Source organism: Onychostoma macrolepis, chromosome 03 (genome assembly GCF_012432095.1).
Source record: "Onychostoma macrolepis isolate SWU-2019 chromosome 03, ASM1243209v1, whole genome shotgun sequence".
Taxonomy (NCBI): Eukaryota; Metazoa; Chordata; class Actinopteri; order Cypriniformes; family Cyprinidae; genus Onychostoma; species Onychostoma macrolepis.
Window position 1 is genome coordinate 13,404,616 of NC_081157.1, and position 23,075 is coordinate 13,427,690.

The 23,075-nt window shown below is 40.2% G+C and overlaps 1 protein-coding gene across 1 annotated transcript; it reads left to right on the forward strand.

The window, feature by feature from the left end:
* The first annotated feature begins 1,436 nt into the window (after nucleotides 1-1,436).
* On the forward strand, nucleotides 1,437-23,075 carry LOC131537186 (GTPase IMAP family member 4-like). Its single transcript, XM_058770482.1, has 2 exons — nucleotides 1,437-1,500; nucleotides 20,189-23,075. The coding sequence occupies exons 1-2, from the start codon at nucleotides 1,485-1,487 to the stop codon at nucleotides 21,727-21,729; spliced, it is 1,557 nt and encodes a 518-aa protein (XP_058626465.1). The 5' UTR covers nucleotides 1,437-1,484; the 3' UTR covers nucleotides 21,730-23,075.

Here is a 23,075-nt window from a genome sequence, read left to right on the forward strand (position 1 = left end):
CCTTTTTCTCTATTACACTTTAGAAATCATAAGAAATTATATATCAGTTGAAAACTTAATCTCAAAATTCATCCTTTGAAACCCATTTTAAAATCAGACATTGCATTACCATGGAAATGGTACATCAAAATCACATTGGAAAATGTTTTCATTCATGAATTATAAAAAAATAAGTTTGGATAGTGCACTATCATGTCTGTGTTCAAAACTGTGAGTGACAGTTAAGGGGTTAAATACTAATAAATAAGCCCAACAGCTGGTCTCGTTTTGCTCTCGCGGTACTTTGATTTGATCGTAAGGTGGCTGCAGTGCCGATCAAAGTTGGACAAATTTTCTAACCAGAATGCATTGCTTTTGTCAAGCGGCAACCGATCTTTGCGGCACCACATGAAGTCGAACAAGCCTAATGATTGCCAATTCGCTGAAATTGCTGCCATCTTATTTCATCATGTGACATCAGGTTTTGATTATTTAACCTTTAGGGATTTAGTAACACAAAAGTGTCTATTGACTGCCAAACAATTAACATTGTCAAGGCACAGAAAAGTATAAAAACGGATACGTCTTCTACGTTTGTTTACGCTTTGATTTGAACGAAAACAGCATATCCTTGTGGTGCGGCTGACACAGAACAGTGTACGCAGTTTGTGTCCAACGGATATTCTCCAAAATGACGCTACGTTGACACAGAGGAGACGAATTGTTAAATAAAGCCTTTTTTTTTTTCTTTGCGTACAAAAACTATTCTCGAGGCTTCATAATGTTACAGTTGAACCACTGATGGCAGATGGACTATTCTGATTATGTTTTTTATACTTTTCTGGGCCTTGACCGTGTTATTTACTTGGCAGTCAATGGGACAGTCACAAGCCTCCAAAATATCTTAAATTGTGTTCCAAAGACGAACAAAGCTTTTACGGGTTTGAAACGACATGGGGGTAAGTGATTAATGACAAAATTTTCATTTTGGGGTGGAGTAACCCTTTAAACTACATAACCTAGTGCATGTATATAGTGCCCTCATGTGGCAGTTGATTATTTGGCAAAGATGTGATGAAAAAGACTAAGATTACAAAGACTACAAAGCTGTCCTTTTTGTGTAATCATTTCAAGTTGTGGATATATGTAAGTAGTGGATTCTTTAATGTTTGAGATTACAGTTATAGTGATTAAACTGCAGCAAAATATCAAGACAAATCCCTTTATAGGACTAAACAGTTCTGTTTATTCAAAGGAAAACACCAGTCCTGGAGATTTTAAACATCCAAGATTACATAAAATTTTCATAAGACTTTGCCTATTTCATGTGTGTGTTTGTAAAAATTCAATTGGATAGCTTAGAGAGGTCCGTGAGAGGCAGTCACATGATCACAGTGACGGATTTTCACTATCACAACAAGAAGCTCTGGCAGTTTCATTCTGTCTGAAAGACATTAGAGAACACCTGAGCAAAACGACGCAGAGAAAATTTCCACACAGTGATAATGACTTCAGGTCAAGGTCAGTATAAACTTCTTTTAAATACTTTTGATATTATACAGATAAGAGAAATTTGTCTCTATAAAACTAGAAGACACTACAAGGGAAAAATAACAAGGACTTTTGCTGAAATGCTGAATGATGAAATGAAATAGAATGAACAAGTACATACGTGTTAAGAACAGTCCAATCCTTTTTGGTTAATTTCATAATAGAAAGTCCAAGATAAATGCCAATGCATGCGTTGAAAATTATGTATACATCGAATTTATGTTTAGCATAATGCAATGTCTGTTGACTTGCATGAATGCCCACAATAAATGCAAAAACAGTAATATACCTGACACTAAAAAACTGCTGGATTTAAAATGACCTAATTTTGGTTATTTTGGCAACCCTACACTGTACTACACTGTAATCCAAATAACGCAAGTGACGTATTTAACTAGGATTTCAGTTAATTAAGCATTTGTTTTAATATTTTCAAAAAAAGTGTTTGTTTGTGTCTTTTATTTATCCATTATTATTTCTCTATTGTTTTTCACTGCAAACTGTCCCTTTAATTTTCTGTACAGGATTTGACTCTATTTATTTTTCTTGGCTATGGCAGTCACATGACGTCACAAGCATGCCAGCATGCTATAAAAGGGTGCCTGCATAAAACATCATCAGCATGTGAAGTATCATCACGTGTCTGTCTCTTTTCAGTTTAAAAAAAATAAACAACAATAGAATAAAAGATGGCAAGTAATTCAGAAAGTGTCCCCTCTTTATTACAGGATTGAAAAATATGAAATATGTGTCTCTGTTTAGAAGTGAAGCACACACTCTATCCACTCTAAAGGAAAAACGCTTTATGGTTATTATTAGAACTTACAGCAGTTTTGTGAGTTCGTTGTTTGTCATCCATTCTTGATTGCATAGCCTCATGGAACAATGCTGATGATGCGTGATTGTTTGTGCAAGCTTTTAAACTGTAATGATGAGAGTTGATGAGAGTGAAGAAAGGCTGCAATGAAAGTGTGTGCGGAAACCCCTTTTATGGAGATGGTCTGGGTGTGTTTTATGAAAATGACCTTGTGCACTTGGCCATTTATTTAGAATACTCCAGATTCACACAGAACAATGTTAAAGGAAAATGCCACCGTTTTTCCATATTCTAATATGTTCTTCCCTCAACTTAGATGCAAATATGTGAAGTCAAATTTTTGCAAATATTTTATTATATATTTTCATGTGACAACACTGAAGAAATGACACTTTGCTACAATGTAAATTAGTGAGTGTACAGCTTGTATAACAGTGTAAGTTTGCTGTCCCCTCAAAATAACTCAAAACACAGCCATTAATGTCTAAACCGCTGGCCACAAAAGTGAGTACACCCCTAAGTGAAAATGTCCAAATTGGGCCCAATTAGCCATTTTCTCTCCCCGGTGTCATGTGACTCGTTAGCGTTACAAGGTCTGAGGTGTTAATGGGGAGCAGGTGTGTTAAATTTGGTGTTATCGCTCTCACTCTCTCATACTGGTGACTGGAAGTTCAACATGGCACCTCATGGCAAAGAACTCTCTGAGGATCTGAAAAAAATAATTGTTACTCTACATAAAGATGGCGTAGGCTATAAGAAGATTGCCAAGACCCTGAAACTGAGCTGCAGCATGGTGGCCAAGACCATACAGCGGTTTAACAGGACAGGTTCCACTCAGAACAGGCCTCGCCATGGTTGACCAAAGAAGTTGAGTGCACGTGCTCAGCGTCATATCCAGAGGTTGTGTTTGTGAAATAGACGTATAAGTGCTGTCAGCATTGCTGCAGAGGTTGAAGGGGTGGGGGGTCAGCCTGTCAGTGCTCAGACATACGCCGCACACTGCATCAAATTGGTCTGCATGGCTGTCGTCCCAGAAGGAAGCCTCTTCTAAAGATGACGCACAAGAAAGCCCGCAAACAGTTTGCTGAAGACAAGCAGACTAAGGACATGGATTACTGGAACCATGTCCTGTGGTCTGATGAGACCAAGATAAACTTATTTGGTTCAGATGGTGTCAAGCGTGTGTGGCGGCAACCAGGCGAGGAGTACAAAGACAAGTGTGTCTTGCCTACAGTCAAGCACGGTGGTGGGAGTGTCATGGTCTGGGGCTGCATGACTGCTGTCGGCACTGGGGAGCTCTGCCAACATGTACTGTGACATACTGAAGCAGAGCATGATCCCCTCCTTTCGGAGACTGGGCCGCAGGGCATTATTCCAACATGATAACGACCCCAAACACACCTCCAAGACGACCACTGCCTTGCTAAAGAAGCTGAGGGTAAAGGTGATGGACTGGCCAAGCATGTCTCCAGACCTAAACCCTATTGAGCATCTGTGGGGCATCCTCAAATGGAAGGTGGAGGAGCGCAAGGTGATGTCGTCATGGAGTGGAACAGGACTGCAGTGGCAACCTGTGAAGCTCTGGTGAACTCCATGCCCAAAAGGGTTAAGGCAGTGCTAGAAATAATGGTGTCCACACAAAATATTGACACTTTGGGCCCAATTTGGACATTTTCACTTAGGGGTGTACTCACTTTTGTGGCCAGCGGTTTAGACATTAAAGGCTGTGTGTTGAGTTATTTTGAGGGGACAGCAAATTTACACTGTTATACAAGCTGTGCACTCACTAGTTTACATTGTAGCAAAGTGTCATTTCTTCAGTGTTGTCACATGAAAGGATATAATAAAATATTTACAAAAATGTGAGGGGTGTACTCACTTCTGTGAGATACTGTACATATACATATATATGAAGAGATTGGTTCCAAAATGCTATAAATCCATTTTGATTAATTTGAGTAAAAATTAGTTTTCTTTACCAAGAAAGTGGCAAGATGAAAACCACTATTTTCTGTTTCAAACTTTCACATACCATCTTTAGGTTATAATAACATTAAAAATTCAAATCCAGATTTTGATTTTCAAAGTTTTATTATAAAAAGAGATATTTTTTTTCCCCAAAATGCAATAAATCCATGACACTTTTTTTTCTTCAAAATGCATTCCATTGAATTAATATAAAAGTTATTTTTTCATATTGAAACTTGTTGAAAATACACAACAAAGCAAGTTGATACACATATGACAGCCTCTGAACTTGGTCAATACTAATCTTATATACAGGCACTGGACTAAAAATAGCCATTCAACCAGTCATCGCTCCTAAAATGAATTCAACGGGTCATCTTGTTAATTCTATAAATTAATTACAACAATAAAAGAAAATTTCATCATGAACAAGAACAAGAACATGAACAACATCACATTAGACCACAGAAATTCCAAAATGACATTTCCCTTACATTCAACTTCCAAACGTGCATTCATCTTTTCCATGTTACATTAATTTAATTGAGTAGTGCTATACGCTGTATTAACAAAAACATTAATTGCATTAATAAAAACACTTACACTGACAAGCTACGCAATATCGCGTTTATAATCGAATGCCATTCATCTGAGATTATGAATGCGATATTGCGTAGTTTGTCAGTGAACTACAGCTCTGTCTATTAAATGCCGCTCCATCTGAAAGCACGTCATGGAGATTTGCTAAAAGATTTGCTCACAAAACCAGCTTTACTGACAAGATGCGCATGAAAATCACATGCCATTTATCGTGCAGCCCTTTTTGATTGTTTGTTGATCACAAAGTACAAAGTAGATGAAGAAAAATCGGATGCCTTTTCAATACCAACCAGATAAAATACTGATTATGGTGTTAACTCAATTTTTTTTTTTTAAATGGCATTTATCGCATTTTGGAACCAAACTCTTCATATATATATATATATATATATATATATATATATATATATATATATATATATATATATATATATATACAGTCATGTGAAAAGTTAGGACACCCTCTTGAATTCCATGGTTTTCCGTATTAGGACATAATAATAAAAAAAAATCTGGTCCTTGACAGGTCTTACAATTTGGAAAATAAAACCTCAGATGAACAACAACACATGGCATATTGCACCGTGCCATTATTTATTTAACAAAAATAAAGCCAAAATAGAGAAACCATTTGTGACAAAGTTAGGACACCCTATTACTATTAAGACAGAAATTAAGAGGGTTAGTAGCAGTCAGGCACTGCTAATCAAAAGCCTTTGATTAACTGATCATCAGCAAGTGTGAGCATGTCTATAAAAGCAGACGTTTTGGCAGCTTGCTGGTCTGGAGCCTTCAGGTGTGTGGCAGACAACCCAAGAACTACACCGCAGACTCTACGGGCCTCAGCTAACATGTGAAATGATAAAGTTCATGACAATATTTTAATATACTGTACATCTTTGCTGCCCGGGGCGTCCTTTGGTTGCTGAGTTTTATAATATCTTGGACTCGTTTGGTTTTTCTCAACATATAAATCAAGCAACTCATGTCCTTGGTCACACACTTGACCTTATTATGTCATATGGTTCTTCTGTAGATGATGTATTCATTGATGATGCTTCCTTCTCTGATCACAAACCCATTGTTCCCTTTCTGTCGTTCACTTTGACGTTGTGTCGAGTGTCGCTCTTGGGAGCCCAAACACCTGTGACATCTTTGAGAAAAGGCCAATGAAATTGGGTGTGCAGAATTTGCATGGCTGGCCATGCCCCAGACATCCGGGTATAAATAGGCCAGAGTAGCATCTGCTCACTCGTTCTGTTTTTCTTAGCCGAATGCAGTGTCTCTCTGAGAAGTTGTGATCATTCACCTCCCGATTTCTCGTCGTTGGATCTAAAGTACGGTCAGTGGTCTCTCAGTACTCATACACAGATAAGTGTTGTGAGAGTACCCCTGGATGCTTCAACGGTGATCTCTAAAAGAGCAAATTTCTTCTATAAGAGTACAGTTTCTCTGAGAGCTACACGGGTGGAGTTGTGTGTTACATCATGCCTTTCCGTCCGTGTGTTTCTGGTTGCGGTTGGCACGTCTCGAAAGACAACCGGCACGAGCGTTGTATTCAGTGTTTGGGCCGTGCTCACGTAGAGGCAGCGCTTGTGGATGGTTCGTGCCCCGCTTGCAAGGCACTTTCCATTGGCACAATGCGCTCGCGGCTCGAGTTCTTTGTCAAAAGACCCCGAGTCACTGCAGCTGCTTGCCGCTCTGGTCCTTCTACCTACGGGTACGAGGCTGCAGAGATGTGCGCCACGGAAGAGTATGGGGAAGTGGGATCAGTTTCGCCGGAGCAATCCCCGCGAGCTTCCCGTTCTTCCCTTGCTTCATGTTTACCGGTTGAGTTTCCGGATGAGTTTGAGAGCTCGTGCCTGGGCTTCTGCACCCCCGAGTCAGCAGCCCCCGTCTGCTCGTCGCCAAGGACAGCCACCTGCGAGGAGTGCTGAGGGACCATTTGGCCAGCCTGGATTCGGCTCCACCACGGCTGTTTGCCACCTGGCAGATAGCCACCACCTGGTCAATAAAAGAGCAATTTCCTTCTTCTCTGGGTCACACACACAGTGTTTTTGACCCTCCTATTTGGCCCTCCAGGTCCTTCACAAGTTTCCATTCAGAATGTTAACCCTCAAGCACATATTAACATGTGTCAGAGATCAGGATTAGTTTGTGGCAATAGACCTGAAGGATGCGAACACTCATGTTTTAATCCTACCTAGGCACAGGCCGTTTCTTTGGTTTGCCTTCGAAGGACAGGCATATCAGTACAAAGTTCTTACCTTCAGGCTGTCCCTGTCTCCTCATGTCTTTATGAAGATCGTAGAGGCTGCCCTTGCCCCTCCCAGAAAAGTGGGCATTCACATTCTAAATTACCTCGACGACTGGCTGATCCTAGCTCACTCGCGAGAACTGGTTTGCGCACACAGGGACATGGTCCTCGACCACCTAGCCCTGTGCAGAGTATGTATTTTCTTAGTATAGAATTGGACTCGTTTACGATGACTGCACGCCTCTCTCAGGATCGTGCTAAGTTGGTGCTGAAATGCTGAAATACTTGAGGGCTCTCAAGCAGAGAACGGCGGTCCCTCTCAAAAACTTTCTAAGGCTCCTGAGGCATATGGCGTCCTCAGCCGCGGTCATGCCACTGGGACTGATGCATATGAGACCGCTTCAGCACTGGCTTCGTTCCCGAGATTGGCACCGTTGTGTCACCGTACCTTCAGTCCATGGGAGGACATCTCTTTTCTACAAGCAGGACTGCCCTTAGAACTGGTGTCCAGACGCATCGTTGTTACAACAGATGCTTCCAAGACAGGCTGGGGCACAGGGGTCTGGACAGGCCCTCGGCTGCATTGGCATATCAGTTGCCTGGAGCTGTTGACAGTGCTTTTGGCCTTGAGGAGGTTTCGACCATTGATCCAAGGCAAGCACAGCAATGGTCGAAATGTATGGCATACATCAACCACCGGGATGGTGTTCGCTCCCATCACATGTCACAACTCGCCCACCATCTCTTACTTTGGAGCCAGCACAGACTCAGGTCTCTGCATGCCACTCATATCCTGAGCGATCTCCTCTCACAACAGGTCTTGCTCAGAGGTGAGTGGAGGCTTCACCCCAAGATGGTTCAGCTGATTTGGAGTCAGTTCGGCCAGGCACAAGTGGACCTGTTTGCTTCGTTGGAATCGACCCACTGCCAGTTGTGGTACTCCCTGACCAAGGCTCCCTTCGATGTACTGGCTCACAGCTGGCCCAGGGGCCTACTCAAGTATACGTTTCCCCTAGTGAGCCTCATTACACAAACACTGTGCAAAGTCAGGGGAGACAGAGAACAGCTCCTGCTTGTGGCCCCTTATTGGCCCAACAGGACCTGGTTCTCAGAGCTCGTGCTCATGGCATCAGTTCCTCCTTGGCGAATTTGGCATCCGCTCCCGGATATCTGGAACCTTCATGTTTGGTCCCTGGACGCGACCAGGAGGAATTTAGAGACCTTTCACCAGCCGTGTTGAAAACCATTAGTCAGGCCAGAATCAGTCACTGCATGTTTTCAGATGTTAAATAAAAGAATATATACAAAAATAACAGAAATAAACAGATTGCAACAACAACGCAACATTTCCTACTTCCCCTTTAAGACAAACAATGGACGAGTCGGCTTCCGGTTGCTTCACACCAGCGCCACAAACTCTGGCACTACATAGCCAGGCCACTGGGTGGCGCTCAGGTTAGCCGGCCGATAGAAGGAGAGCAACGCGAAAGACCGACTACACAGACACAAACAAACACTGAACACAGGTAAGTTTACAACACAAAACAAAACCAAAAGAAAACGAAAAATAACTCCAAAATATATGTATGTGTGTGTGTGGTTATGCGCAGCGTGGATCACTGTCGGGGATGGAGAGGATATGTTTGCGTGTATGTGAAACCAGTATGCTAATGGCGTGCGTGTGCACCCACATCGCCTCAGCAGGGAATTACAGAGGAGGAGTGAGGTAAGATGCAGTGTGTATGTGCTGCGCTAACCGACAGGGACAGGTCACTTTGTCACAATAGTTTAATGCATTTATTGTTTCTTGGTGTATTTTTATAATATATATATGTTTGTTTATTATCATTTAAATGTATGCCTCAGGGGCTCTCCGCTGACTATCAGGGCTGCAGACATCATCTCTTGGTGCTGATCCACCGTCTGATCGGATACGGACTGAGAAACAGACAAATATTAGCGTAGATGCCATTCTACTTACGATGTAACGAGTACATCGTGTGTTATGGGGAGTGTTCCCGGTTCCGGTTGATCTAATTAATGCAGCCTAACAATCCTTTAACGGATTTGAATAATAGACGCGTATTAGTGTGTTATGTGTAAGCCAGGCTAAAGAGATGGGTCTTTAATCTAGATTTAAACTGACAGAGTGTGTCTGCCTCCCGAGGTCATAAACGCATGAATTAGTATTTCTGCATTTGACGTTGAGAGCATAGGTTGCAATTTAGATGTTTTTGAGATGGAAAAACACAGTTTTACAGATGCTAGAAACATAGCAATCTTTCATTTGAAAGCCATCAAATAGCACACCTAGGTTCCTGACTGATGAAAAAGAATTGACAGAGCAGCCGTCAAGTGTTAGATAGTGTTCTAGGTTATTACATGTGGGGTTTTTAGGTCCGATAATTAACACCTCTGTTTTTTCAGAATTTAGCAGTAAGAAATTACTCGTCATCCAGTTTTTTATATCGACTATGCATTCCGTTAGTTTCTCAATTTGGTGTGTTTCACCGGGCCGCGAAGAAATATAGAGCTGAGTATCATCAGCATAACAGTGAAAGCTAACACCATGTCTCCTGATAATATCTCCCAAGGGTAACATGTAAAGCGTAAAAAAAAAGTAACGGCCGTAGTACTGAGCCTTGAGGTACTCCATACTGCACTTGTGATTGATATGATACCTCTTCATTCACTGCTACGAACTGATGGCGGTCAGATAAGTACGATTTGAACCATGCTAAGGCACTTACACTAATGCCAACAAAGTTTTCTAGTCTATTCAAAAGATTGTTGTGGTCGATTGTGTCGAACGCAGCGCTAAGATCCAGAAGTACTAATAAAGAGAGACAACCACGATCAGATGATAGAAGCAGGTAATTTGTAACTCTAATGAGAGCAGTCTCAGTACTATGATACGGTCTAAATCCCGACTGGAATTCCTCACAGATAACATTTTTCTCTAAGAAGGAATATAATTGTGAGGATACTACATTTTCTAGTATCTTTGACAGAAAAGGGAGATTTGAGATCAGTCTGTAATTAACTAGATCTTTGGGGTCAAGTTGTGTTTTTTTAATGAGAAAAAAAAAAAAAAAAACATGTCATGGATTTATTGCATTTTGGGGAAAAATAACCAGTTTTTATAATAAATCTTTGAAAATATAAATCTGGATTTGAATTTTTAATGTTATTATAACCTAAAGATGCTATGTGAAAGTTTGAAACAGAAAATAGTGGTTTTCATCTTGCCATTTTCTTGGTAAAGAAAACATTTTTACTCAAATTAATCAAAATGGATTTATAGCGTTTTGGAACCAAACTCTTCATATACTGTATATTGTATTGATGCGTTCGAACTTTGGTGTTGGAGAAGGCTGCTGCGAATTCTTTGGATGGCGATGAACACCAATGTGGAAGTCCTAAATTGAATCAAGCCAGATATGCTGCTTGAAGCCAAAATTACCATGCAACGGTTAACATTCTTAGGACATGTCATGCGAGCCGATTCATCATTGGAAAAATCTATCATGCTGGGACTGGTCAGCAGAACACGCAGGAAAGGCCGCCCAAAGACACGCTGGTTGGACACCATCCAGATGGACACCGGCATGAAAATGAGTGTCCTCAAGGAAGTGGTAAAAGTCGTGGAGGATGCAGGCCTATGAAGTAGCCAAGATTCGGACAGATTCGGACAGGACTAAATGGCTAGAAGAAGAAGATATATATATATATATATATATATATATATATATATATATATATAGATTAGATTAGATTAGATTCAACTTTATTGTCATTACACAAGTACAGGTACAGGGCAACGAAATGCAGTTTAGGTCTAACCAGAAGTGCAATAGCAGCAAGTGCAGGATATACAATGGTTGAATAAGTGCAGGACAAGGATATGTACTGAATATATGTATAAATATATATAGAAAGATGGTTATTACTATAAACAGAATTTACAGGTGAATATGTATAGTGAATAAATATACAGATGGCTATTACTATAAACAGAATTTACAGGTGATATGTACTATCAATATAATATATATACAGATGGCTATTACTATAAACAAGGTGTAAAAGTGCAGTGGAAGTGATTGCATATTACAATTAGACATACGGTGCAAAATGCTAATGTAAACATTGATAATGTAAACAACATTCGGCAGTGCAAATGAGCATAATCCAAATTAGGTATGGTAGTGCAAGATACAAAAGTAAACGGTTGTTACTGTAATAAAAATTTACATTCAGTAGTGCAAATAAGGCCGACGTGAGGTAGGAGAGAAGAGTTAACAATATATGAGGAAGTGGCTCAACGGGGGTTAGAGTTCAGTAAAGAGACAGCTCTGGGGAAGAAACTGTTCTTTAATCTGCTGGTCCTGGTCCGGAGGCACCTGAAACGCCTGCCGGAGGGCAGGAGAGAAAACAGTCTGTGGGCTGGGTGAGAGGAGTCCTTAAGGATGCTGCGAGCTCGATGCAGACAGCGTTTCCTCTGGATGTGTTCGATGGCAGGTAGTGGAGTCCCTGTGATGCGCTGGGCAGTTTTCACCACCCGCTGCAGTGCCTTGCGCTCCGCAACAGAGCAGCTCCCATACCATACTGTGACACAGTTGGTCAGGATGCTTTCTATTGCGCAGCGATAGAAGTTCACCAGGATTGCCGAGGAGAGCTGATTCTTCCTCAGTGTCCTCAGAAAGAAGAGGCGCTGGTGAGCCTTCTTGACCAGGCTGGAGGTGTTGGTTTTCCACAACATGTCCGCCGAGATGTGGATCCCCAGGAACTTGAAAGTGGAGACACGCTCAACAGCCATTCCATTGATGCGGATGGTGTCGTGTGTGCCTCTTGACTCCTTGAGTATTCTCAAGCTTGATGACAGATGGCGCCTGCATGTTGCACGGCAAGCCGTCGCGTCTTGAGCATTTTAGAATTTGTTTATGTTTTTATGATTATAATGCTATTGGTTCCGCTTGTTGCCTCATCCGTGCTGAGATATGAGCGAGCAACACTGTTAGAAATTAAAGCTTTAGTTAACTTTGAGGATAGCTATTTTATAAATGTTGGCCAAACTCTTAACCTCTCCAAGCACCTGTTGTCCATACCACCGGAGATATGTCGTCAGTATTGCGGCTTCTACTTTAAAAAGAAGCGCCGCAAAAGACGAGGAAAGCGCGGCGGATGGTTGGCGAAGAATGCGAGGAATGCACGTGCGGACCGGGCTAATGACGCTTTGCTTCTTCAGACGTGGATCCTGCCGGTGTATCCTGACCAGCCTGCACCTATTCTTCGGCCTCCATTGTTAAAGACTCACAGGCAGAGTAGACCGACGGCTCATTGTTATTTAAAGGCACTAAAGTATTCTGCATTAGCTCAATCACAGTCCTTGGACCTCATTGGAGCTAAAGCTGCACTTCTGAATGTGAGGTCAGTGAGAAACAAAACATTCATACTTCGCGACTTTGTGGCATCTAAGGATTTGGATTTCCTGTTCCTAACTGAAACTTGGCTTGATCCTGTGGATACCTGTTTTCTTGCCGAGCTGTTGCCTGCGAACTATAATGTTTTAAATACCCCCAGAGACACTGGTCGAGGTGGGGGTGTGGCCACGCTCTTTAAGGACAGATTTAAATGCAGCCTCGTATCAGTGGAGAAATATTCAACTTTTGAATTACAGTTGATTAAATTAGAACTGACCTACACTGTATATTGTGCACTTATCTATCGTCCTCCTAAATATAATAAGGACTTTATTCAGGACTTTTCTGACTTCATCTCTTCTATCGTTTCGACCACTGATAACCTTTTAATTATTGGGGACTTTAATATCCACGTGTGTTGCCCATCTGACTCTTTAGGAAAGCAGTTCTCTGATCTCATCGATTCTTTTAATTTAACACAGTTTGTTTGTGATGTCACACACAGGCATGGACATACTCTCGATCTGGTTTTATCTATGGGCTTGTCAATTAGTGATGTGGTCACAGAGGATAACTATATATCTGACCATAGACCTGTCTTTTTTAATTTTGATCTGCCTGCTTCTGTATCTAAAAGCCAATCTGCTAATTGTTATTTTCGTCCTATAAATGAGTTGACAGCAAATCGGTTTGCCGAAGCATATGTTAAAAGCCCAGTTTCCTCTATTATAGAGGCTTCTGGACCCTCATTGCACACAGAGGAGTTGACTGTTGTTTTTAATTCTATATGTCTGGAAATTATTAATGATGTTGCTCCAATCAGACTAAAAAAGTCTAAGTCCTTGGTTCAGCCATGGTTTAATAATGAAACACGAGCTCTCAGACAAGCATGCAGAAAAGCAGAACGTAGATGGAAGAGAGACAAATTACAAATTTCCTTTGCAATGTTACAGGAATCTCTTAATAAATATCAGTATGCAGTTAAAGCTGCTAGAACAAAATACTTTTCTGATTTAATTAGTAAACTGCTCACTGTCCTAGAGCTTTGTTTAGCACAATAAACACTGTGCTAAACCCAGTTATAGGATCCCCTATTGACTCAATTTCACATACCTGTGAGGATTTTTTGCACTTTTTTATAAGAAAGATTGAGTCAATCAGAGAAGATATTGTATCCTCTCACAGTGTTCTAGCAGTCTCTATGCCAAGTTCTTGTATATTTGATTGCTTTGATCTTGTCTCTTCCAGCTCTGGAGGGCATTGTTAAACATATGAAACTGTCACATACTCCTTTAGATCCCATTCCTCCTTTTTTTTTAAAGGATCTGCTCGAAATTATGGGTCCTTGTATATTATCTATTGTGAATAGCTCTTTAATTAATGGTGTTGTTCCACCCTGTCTCAAGCAAGCAGTGGTCTCTCCCTTACTTAAAAAATCAGGCCTTGACCCTACAGAGCTGAATAATTTCCGCCCAATTTCTAAATTACCATGTTTATCTAAAGTTTTAGAAAAGGTTGTTCTTTCTCAAATTACTCCTTTTTTAACTGAAAATGATATTCTGGATAAATTCCAATCTGGATTTAGAGCTGGTCATAGTACAGAGACCGCTTTGCTAAAAGTTGTGAACGATTTACTGATGGCAGTTGACTCTGGGTTGGGGGTTGTTTTAATTATGCTGGATCTCAGTGCCGCATTCGACACTGTTGATCACTCGATCCTTTTAAAACGTTTGGAGTGTGATGTAGGCATCAAAGGAACAGCTTTAAAATGGTTTCAATCATATTTGCATGATAGAACATTTTTTGTTAACTTCGCAAATACTTCATCTTCTGTGGCTCCTTTAAAATATGGTCTTCCTCAAGGTTCTATTCTGGGCCCTACATTATTTTCATTGTACATGTGCCCACTTGGATCTATATGTCATCGCTACGACATTTCATATCATATGTATGCCGATGACACTCAGATATATCTACCACATAAAGTTGGGAACGAGCACTCGCTACAGTCCCTAATACTTTGTCTGGAAGAAGTTAAAATTTGGTTGTCTAAAAATTTTCTTCAGCTAAATGAAAAGAAATCAGAATTAATTATTTTTGGTCAACCAAAATCTAAAGAGATGATTTCTAGTACTATTGCTCCTTTAGAAATAATTGTAAAAAACAGTGTAAGAAACCTGGGTGTCATAATCGACTCAACTCTTAGCTTTGACAATCAGATAAAATCGGTAGTAAAAAGTAGTTTCCAGGTTAAAACCGATTCTTAGTTTTAAAGATTTAGAGACCGTTGTCCATGCATTTATTACCTCAAGATTGGACTATTGCAATTCTCTCTATGTTGGGATCTGTCAGCGACAACTATCTCGTCTGCAAATTGTACAGAATGCTGCAGCCAGGCTTTTGACAGGCACAAAGAAAAGAGATCATATTACTCCAATATTATCCTCTCTCCATTGGCTACCAGTTCAGTACAGGATCGATTTTAAGATTTTATTGATGGTTTTTAAAGCACTTCATAACATGTCCCCAAGTTATATCACTAATCTTTTAGAGTATCACACATCAGCTAGGACACTGAGATCAGCAGATAAACTGTTACTGGCAGTTCCTCGTTCTAAAAAAAAGTCTAAAGGTGATAGAGCATTTATGGTTGTGGCTCCCAAATTGTGGAATAGTCTTCCACTTTATATTCGCCAGGCTCCATCCTTAGAAGTTTTTAAGTCTCAGTTGAAAACTCATCTTATTACATTAGCTTTCGTAGAGAAAAGACCTTCATAGAGATCTTTCGTAGAGGATCAACATCCGATAAAGGGTATTTGTCAAATGTGGGTTGGTTCATCAAGTGGTTTATTCTTATTAATTATGTTAGATGTCATTGTTTTAATCTTTGTATATGCTTTCTTTAAATTGTGAAGCACTTTGGGCAATAAAATTGCGTTAAAATGTGCTATACAAATAAATAAAAGTTGAAGTTGAAGTTGAAGTTCCTGAAGTCCACGATGAGCTCCTTCGTTTTGGTGGTGTTGAGGAGCAGGTTATTTTCAGTGCACCATGTGGCCAGGTGCTGGATCTCCTCCCTATAGGCAGTCTCATCGTTGTTACTGATGAGGCCAATCACCGTGGTGTCGTCTGCAAACTTGACGATGGAATTAGATCCATACACAGGCTTGCAGTCGGAGGTGAAGAGGGAGTAGAGAAACGGGCTTAGCACACAGCCTTGTGGTACACCAGTGTTAAGTGTGATGGATGTGGAGCAGGTGAATCCTGATCGAACATTCTGGGGTCTGTTGGTCAGGAAGTCCAAAATCCAGTTGCACATTGAGGTTGGGATGACAGTGTTGAATGCTAAGCTGAAGTCAACAAACAGCATACGTGCATAAGTGTTCTTATTGTCCAGGTGAGTGAGCACAGAGTGCAGTGCCATGGAACTGCATCCTCTGTGCTCCTATTGCTACGGTAGGCAAACTGGTGTGAGTCCAATGTGGATGGTAGAGAGTCTTTAGGTGTTCCAGGACCAGCCAAAGCACTTCATAACGATGGGTGTGAGTGCTACAGGGCGGTAGTCATTAGGGCACCTCGGACTAGAGTGTTTTGGCACTGGCACAATGGAAGTGCATTTAAAGCATGTTGGTACGGCTGCTTGGGCAAGAGACAGATTGAAAATGTCTGTAAAACCCCAGCGAGCTGCTCCGCACATGCCCTGAGAACACGACCAGGGATGTTGTCTGGTCCAGCAGCCTTGTGCGCGCTGATCCGGCTCAGTGCCTTGCAGACATCTGTGGAGGAGAGTATGATTGGTGGGTGGTCAGTTGAGGGATTGAGCTTGGTGGCAGTTTCTCTGTTGTCTCTTTCAAAGCGAGCATAAAAGTAATTTAGCTCGTTCAGGAAGTTGACATCAGTGGCTGCGGGGGTGGAGTGGGTGGGTTTGTAGTCACTGATGGCCTGAATGCCCGGCCACATGCGTCGAGGGTCAGAGTTGGAAAAGTGTCCCTCTATCTTTAGCTTGTAGCAGTGCTTGGCCTTTTTGATGCCCCTCTTCAGGTTTGCTCTGGATGTGCTGTAGGCTTGTGCATCTCCTGATCTGAAGGCAGTGTTGCGTGACTTCAACAGGAGTCGCACTTCCTTGTTCATCCAAGGCTTCTGATTTGGATATGTGGTGATCTGTTTCTGGGTTGTAACACTGTCAATGGTGATATTGATATGATCCAATACAGAGGAGGTGTAAGAGTCAATGTCTGTGTGAGCGCCACTGGTGACTTGAGAAGCAAACATACTCCAGTCTGTGTGTAGAAACCTTTCCTGGAGTGTGGAATCTGCCCCCGGAGGCCACACCTTGATGGTCTTCACTGATGGCTTCACACGGTTGATGAGGGGTGCATATTTGGGGTGAGGAACAAAGAAAGGTGATCTGACTGTCCCAGGTGGGGAGGGGTGTCGCAACGTAAGCTCCAGCCATGTTTGTGTAAACATGGTCTAAGGTTTTGTTTCCTCTGGTGTGACAGGAAACATGCTGGTGAAACTTGGGTAGCACTGACTTTAAGTTTGAGTGATTAAAGTCACCTGCAACAATAAAAGCCGCCCGGTGATCAGTCTGTTGTTTACTGATGGCTGCGTGAAGTTCTTTCATAGCAAGCTTGGCATTAGCATCCGGGGAATATAGGCTGCAGTTATAATGGTGGAAGTGAACTCCGCGGTAGATAAACGGTCTACATTTAACCATGAGAAACTCAAGGTTAGCTGAACAATGACTCCCAACAATAGCAGAGTTTGTGCACCAAGCTTTGTTAATGTAAATGCACAATCCACCACCTCTGGTCTTACCGGAGCCATCTAATGTTCTATCCGCCCGAGTGTGTGGCGTCCGCTAGCTCAATAGCGGTGTCCGTATTCCGCTGTTTAACCAGGTTTCCGTGAAGATTAGGACGTTACAGTTCAAAAGTTTCTTGCTGTGTGTGATGCTGAGTCGAATCTCCTCCATTTTGTTCACTAGCGACCGTACATTGGCAAGGAAAATGCTGGGTAAAGAGAGCCGGTGTGGTGTTAGCCTTAGCTTAGCTCTTAGTCCTCCGCGCTTCCCCCGCCTTTGTTTACGATCTCGACGCCGCCTGCGAGCATTTCCGCCCGGCCGGTAGGGTGCATAGCCTCGGTGTCCTAGCGATCTCAGGAAGGAGTCAAGATTGTCCATAAAAATGTCGGAAATTCGCAAACCGATATCCAAAAGCTCACAACGGGTGTACGATGTAAAGGCACAACTGTTCTGCACGAACAGGCCCGAGATGAGAGACTGAATGAATGAAACCATTAGAGAAACCAGAGAATGCAGCTACAGAAAATGAGTCAGTTTACCACCTGAGTGAAACATCAGCGCTGTTTTGCAATGGTGTCTACAGCTTATACTAAATCTCTGTTTCGTTTAGTTAAATGTATGATACATGCATTGCCTTGGTCATTGAATGAGCATCCAGATGCAGTCTCAGATGAAAGTCTTGATGGTTTGAAGGTTTGGTGTAATTGGAATTGCGATCATGTTCCTCTGGGTTTGAAGTGTGATGAACTCCAAAGATGTTATTCTGACTCAGGGAGAGTTTTCCCTAAGATGGAAAGTGAAGACATGGCTGTAGTTATGGCCTGCTATGCACAGATGCTCCAGCACTGGGACTTGGCAACCAGAAGATGAAGCAGAAGACAGGAAGGTGATGAGAGAAGACTACAGCGGGATTTATACTCTCGCCCGGCTCCGCAAGCCTCCACTGACTGTGCGCGCACCTTCCTAAACGGACACACCTTTTATACTTATACTAGAAAAAAATAGCTTATTTGTGACCCAGGATCACAAAACCAGTCTTAAGTCGCTGGGGTATATTTGTAGCAATAGCCAAAAATACATTGTATGGGTCAAAATTATTGATTTTTCTTTTATGCCAAAAATCATTAGGACATTAAGTAAAGATCATGTTCCATGAAGATATTTTGTAAGTTTCCTACTGTAAATATATCAAAACTTAATTTTTGATTAGTAATATGCACTGCTAAGAACTCAGACTCCTCAGACTCTAGATTTTCAAATAGTTGTATCTCAGCCAAATACTGTCCTATCCTAACCTAACCATACATCAATGGAAAGCTTATTTATTCAGCTTTCAGATGATGTATAAATCTCAATTTTGAAAAATTGACACTTATTGACACTGGTTTTGTGGTCCAGGGTCACATTTAGTAATCAAGCACTTCACTATTCACTGAACTGTTCATGTTAACATTATTCATTAACTCATAATCACAGTCAGTAAAGGTCACATATTTGGTTTGCGTTTGTTGTGTAGACATCTACTATTTACACATCTTAACAAATGTATTAATTATTTGTTAAAGTTTTTGCAGCACCCAATCTAAAGTTGAAACTATTTATTATTTGTAAATGAGTAAAAACATTTACTAATCATTACCTTTATGATTGGTCATCTTGATGGTAGAATGTGTCCCAAATGATCTGAATTCACCCTATTTACACATCTTTACAAATCATGTATTAATCATTTGTTCATGTTTTTGCAGTATCCAACATGTTTTATTTATTTATTTTGCCTCAACACTTGCATTGGTATATTAATTAATTCTGAATAATTTCTTAATCAATATCATTAAGAAGAATATTCCTTGAATCATACATCAGCATGAGAAAATACTTGTTCATTTATCAGAACAATGAAATATAAACAGATTAAACCATGTTCTCTTATAGTAATGAAACTGACCCCTCTACACTGTTAACCCCCTAACCAACCCTTAAACTTACCCGTACCACCAAACCTTACCCATATTACACCTCAATAAGCAGCAAACGTTTTGTGCATTAACATAAGTTTTAACCATTATATAATTGTAGATCATTTGTAGATTTATCATTTGTAGATTTATCATTTGTATAATTGTAGATCATTTGTAGATTTACAAGTGCATGATCATATGAATGAATGTTTAATGACATTTGTATTACATGATGTATTTGATGCATTTTATTTCACATGAAATCATTATCTGTTGATCATTAGGTTTAATAAGTTTGCTAGTACACATTAACAAGCACATCATCTCATTTTTCTTATATTATGTAATGATCCATTAAGCATTATATAATGAATGTTAATGATTTATTAATGAAAGTAATTATCAAGTCTCATCCTTTTTCTTTTGTAGTTTGAGATAATTGTATGGTACTAATGAATATTTATGAAATAATATATTTTTACCATTGAAAATATTTTTTTTCTCTATTAATGCAATATTTCAAGTTAAATCTGAGATGAGGCCTTTAATCTGATTTTTTAAGGTAGATTAGTGCCCTCTGATGGGAGTAAAGAAACACTCTATATTCATGTATAGATCTATATAAAAGGCTTGTAAATTCCCTAGTTGTTTTTAGACAAAATTACTTTTTTTATGAGGATTTGTGGATTTGTATATATTTACACCACTTAGCCTTTTTAATCATAACCTTTTGTGTGTGTGTTTACATTTTGTCTGTATGTTTGTGTCAGGTTTTAACATATTATTACTTTTATATATCTTTTTTTTTTTTTTTTTTTTGGTCAGAAGGTGATCTGAGGATTATTCTCCTGGGTAAAACTGGAGCAGGAAAAAGTACAACAGGAAACACCATCCTGGGAAAAAATGCATTTAAAGAGACCAGTGAAATATGTGAGAAACAGAAAGGATATGTGGATGGGAAAAACATTGTTGTATTTGATACTCCAGGACTGTTCAATGCATCTATCACAAAAGAGCAAGTGAAGGCAGAAATAGAGAGGTGTGTAGAGATGTCTTCTCCTGGTCCTCATGTGTTCCTGCTGGTGATCAAACTGGGAGTGAGATTCACAGAAGAGGAGAGGAACTCAGTGCAATGGATTCAGGAGAACTTTGGAAAAGAGGCTTTGCTTCGTACCATCATTCTGTTTACTCACACTGATCTGCTGAGGGGTAAATCTTTGGAGGCGTACATCAGGGAAAGCCACTATTTACCAAAAATAGTGGATAGTTGTGGTGGCAGATATCACTCATTCAACAATGAAGATAGAAACCATCGACATCAGATCACAGAACTGCTGCAAAAGATTAATGTATTGAGGAGAGCAAATGGAATGAGACATTACACTCCTGAGATGTTTAGAACAATCCAGACAGAGATTACAGGGAAAGACAGAATGAAGCTGCTAAACGTTACACATATTTTGAGCATTATCATAGTGATAGGAGTTATTTTTCTAGGAACACAGCAGTGGAACAATAGGCTTCAAAAGGAGGAAGACAAACTGAAAAATGACATTCTACTAATGGAAAAGGAGATGCAGCAGGTGAGAAATAAGCTCTCACTAAAGGTAGAGAATGAGAAGGACCTGACAAGCAAGATAGAACAGAATGAACGAGAGGAGAATCAGCTGAGAAATGAGCTCTCACAAAAAATAGAGCATGAGAAAGTCCTGAAAAAAAAGATACAAGAGAATGAACAAATGGAGAATCAGCTGAGAAATGAGCTCTCGCGAAAGGTAGAGGATGAGAAGAACCTGAAAAACAAGATAGAAGAGAAGGAACAAGAGCAGCTGAGAAATGAGCTCCTACTGAAGGAAAGGGAAAGTCAACTGAAAAATGAACTCTTACAAAAGGCACAGGATGAGAAGCAGCTGAGAAATGAGCTCCCACAGAAGGAACAGGAAGAGGTATGGCTGAAAAATGAAATACAGTCAGAACAGGAGCAGCTGCAGCTAGAAGAGGAGCTCCAACAGAAAGAACAGAAGCATCAGCTAAATAAGCAGCTACAACAGAAGGAACAAGAGGAGTTACAGCTAAAAAAGGAGCTGCTACAGAAGGAACAGGAGAAGCATCAGCTAAAAAAGAAGCTGATAGATAAGGAACAGGTGGAGTTGGAGCTAAAAAAGGAGCTGCTTCAGATAAAACAGGAGAAGCATAAGATAATAAAGGAGCTCAAGCAGAAGAAACAGGACAAGGAGAATCTGAAAAAGGAACTCCAAAAGAATGAGCAAGAGACTCAGGAGCTGGAAAAGGATTTCCAACAGAAGCAACAAGAAAAGCAGCAGCTGGAAAAGAAGCTCCTACAGTATATAAAAAAGGTGCAATAGCAGGAGGAGCATCAGGAAGAACAGCTAAAGGAACAGAAGCAGCAACAGGGAGATCTACAGATGAAGCAACATTAATACCAGCAGCAGGAAATATAGCCATATTCACTACGTTTACATGTGCACCAATAATGCAGTTATTTCCAATAATTAAAGACATTAACAAACACATTAAGATGTACATGAACCCAAGTAAACCACTTCACTCCTGTTTACATGCAATTTTCATTTATGGTTATTCACTAAGAAGTGTGGTTGTTTTTCACCAGTATTCGCATACCTACAGCACAAATGATGAACTCACATACAGCAGGCGAGTTACTGCCCACTGTCCACTTACATCAAATGCAATACATGTCTATAGATTAGGTACTGCAGTGAATATCGCAATATCATACACTCTCAAAGTTCTCTTATAATTATGAATCTATCTATACCTCACAATGAATCTATTATTGTCTATGCTTTGTGATAATGAGGATCTGCAAGCTTGCTTAACTCAGCACTGAACAAAAACTCCAGCGTTTTTGAGCAATTGCCTCTGATTGGCTGTTGTGTATAAGAAATCAACATATATGTCTGATTGACTACATCGCTAAATGTTGCAAAACGTGTTGTAAACATAACTCTTTGAAGCTCTTTGTGCTCACTGGATCATTTGCCAGACTGTTTTGCCAATCAGATTTTTACAGCTTCCACTGAGAGTGCTCTTGCTTTCGCTTGACTCCCGTAGAGCTGAACCTGCTTGGGAATAATGTCAAGGAGTTTATTCACAAAATTGTGTGAACAACAAACAGTATAGCTGTATGTCTGAGCACATGCACACTTTGGTCAGAGCAGTAATATGTAATGTGATTAAGGTGTTTACATGCCCGTTAAAAATTAAAATTATAATTGGTATAAGCCGCATAGTTTTGCAATTATGCAATTATGGTTAATGCGATTATGAGCTTAAAGTATTACATTAGGTAAAGTTAAATTGCAATATTGCTGAAATTCATTATAATCACATTATGAGTGTGCATGTAAACACAGTCCTTGATTAGATTAGCAATAGTAACTGCATAAGCAGGAGCAGGAGGAACAGCAGTAACATTAATATCAGAACTGAAAGGACTTACTATTTTTGCATTGTTTATTTAAATGTAAAATGTTTCCTACATACAATTTCATAGACCAGTGACTTTATATTCATTATGAAATTATGTTTCTCTGTACTGTATACTGAATATATTGTAGTTTAGGGATGTCATGTTTCTGTGATTATTGGAGTTTTAAAGGGGTCATGACATGGATTTTTTAAAATTATTTTATGTTCCTTGAGGTTTACTTATAATATCAATAAAGTT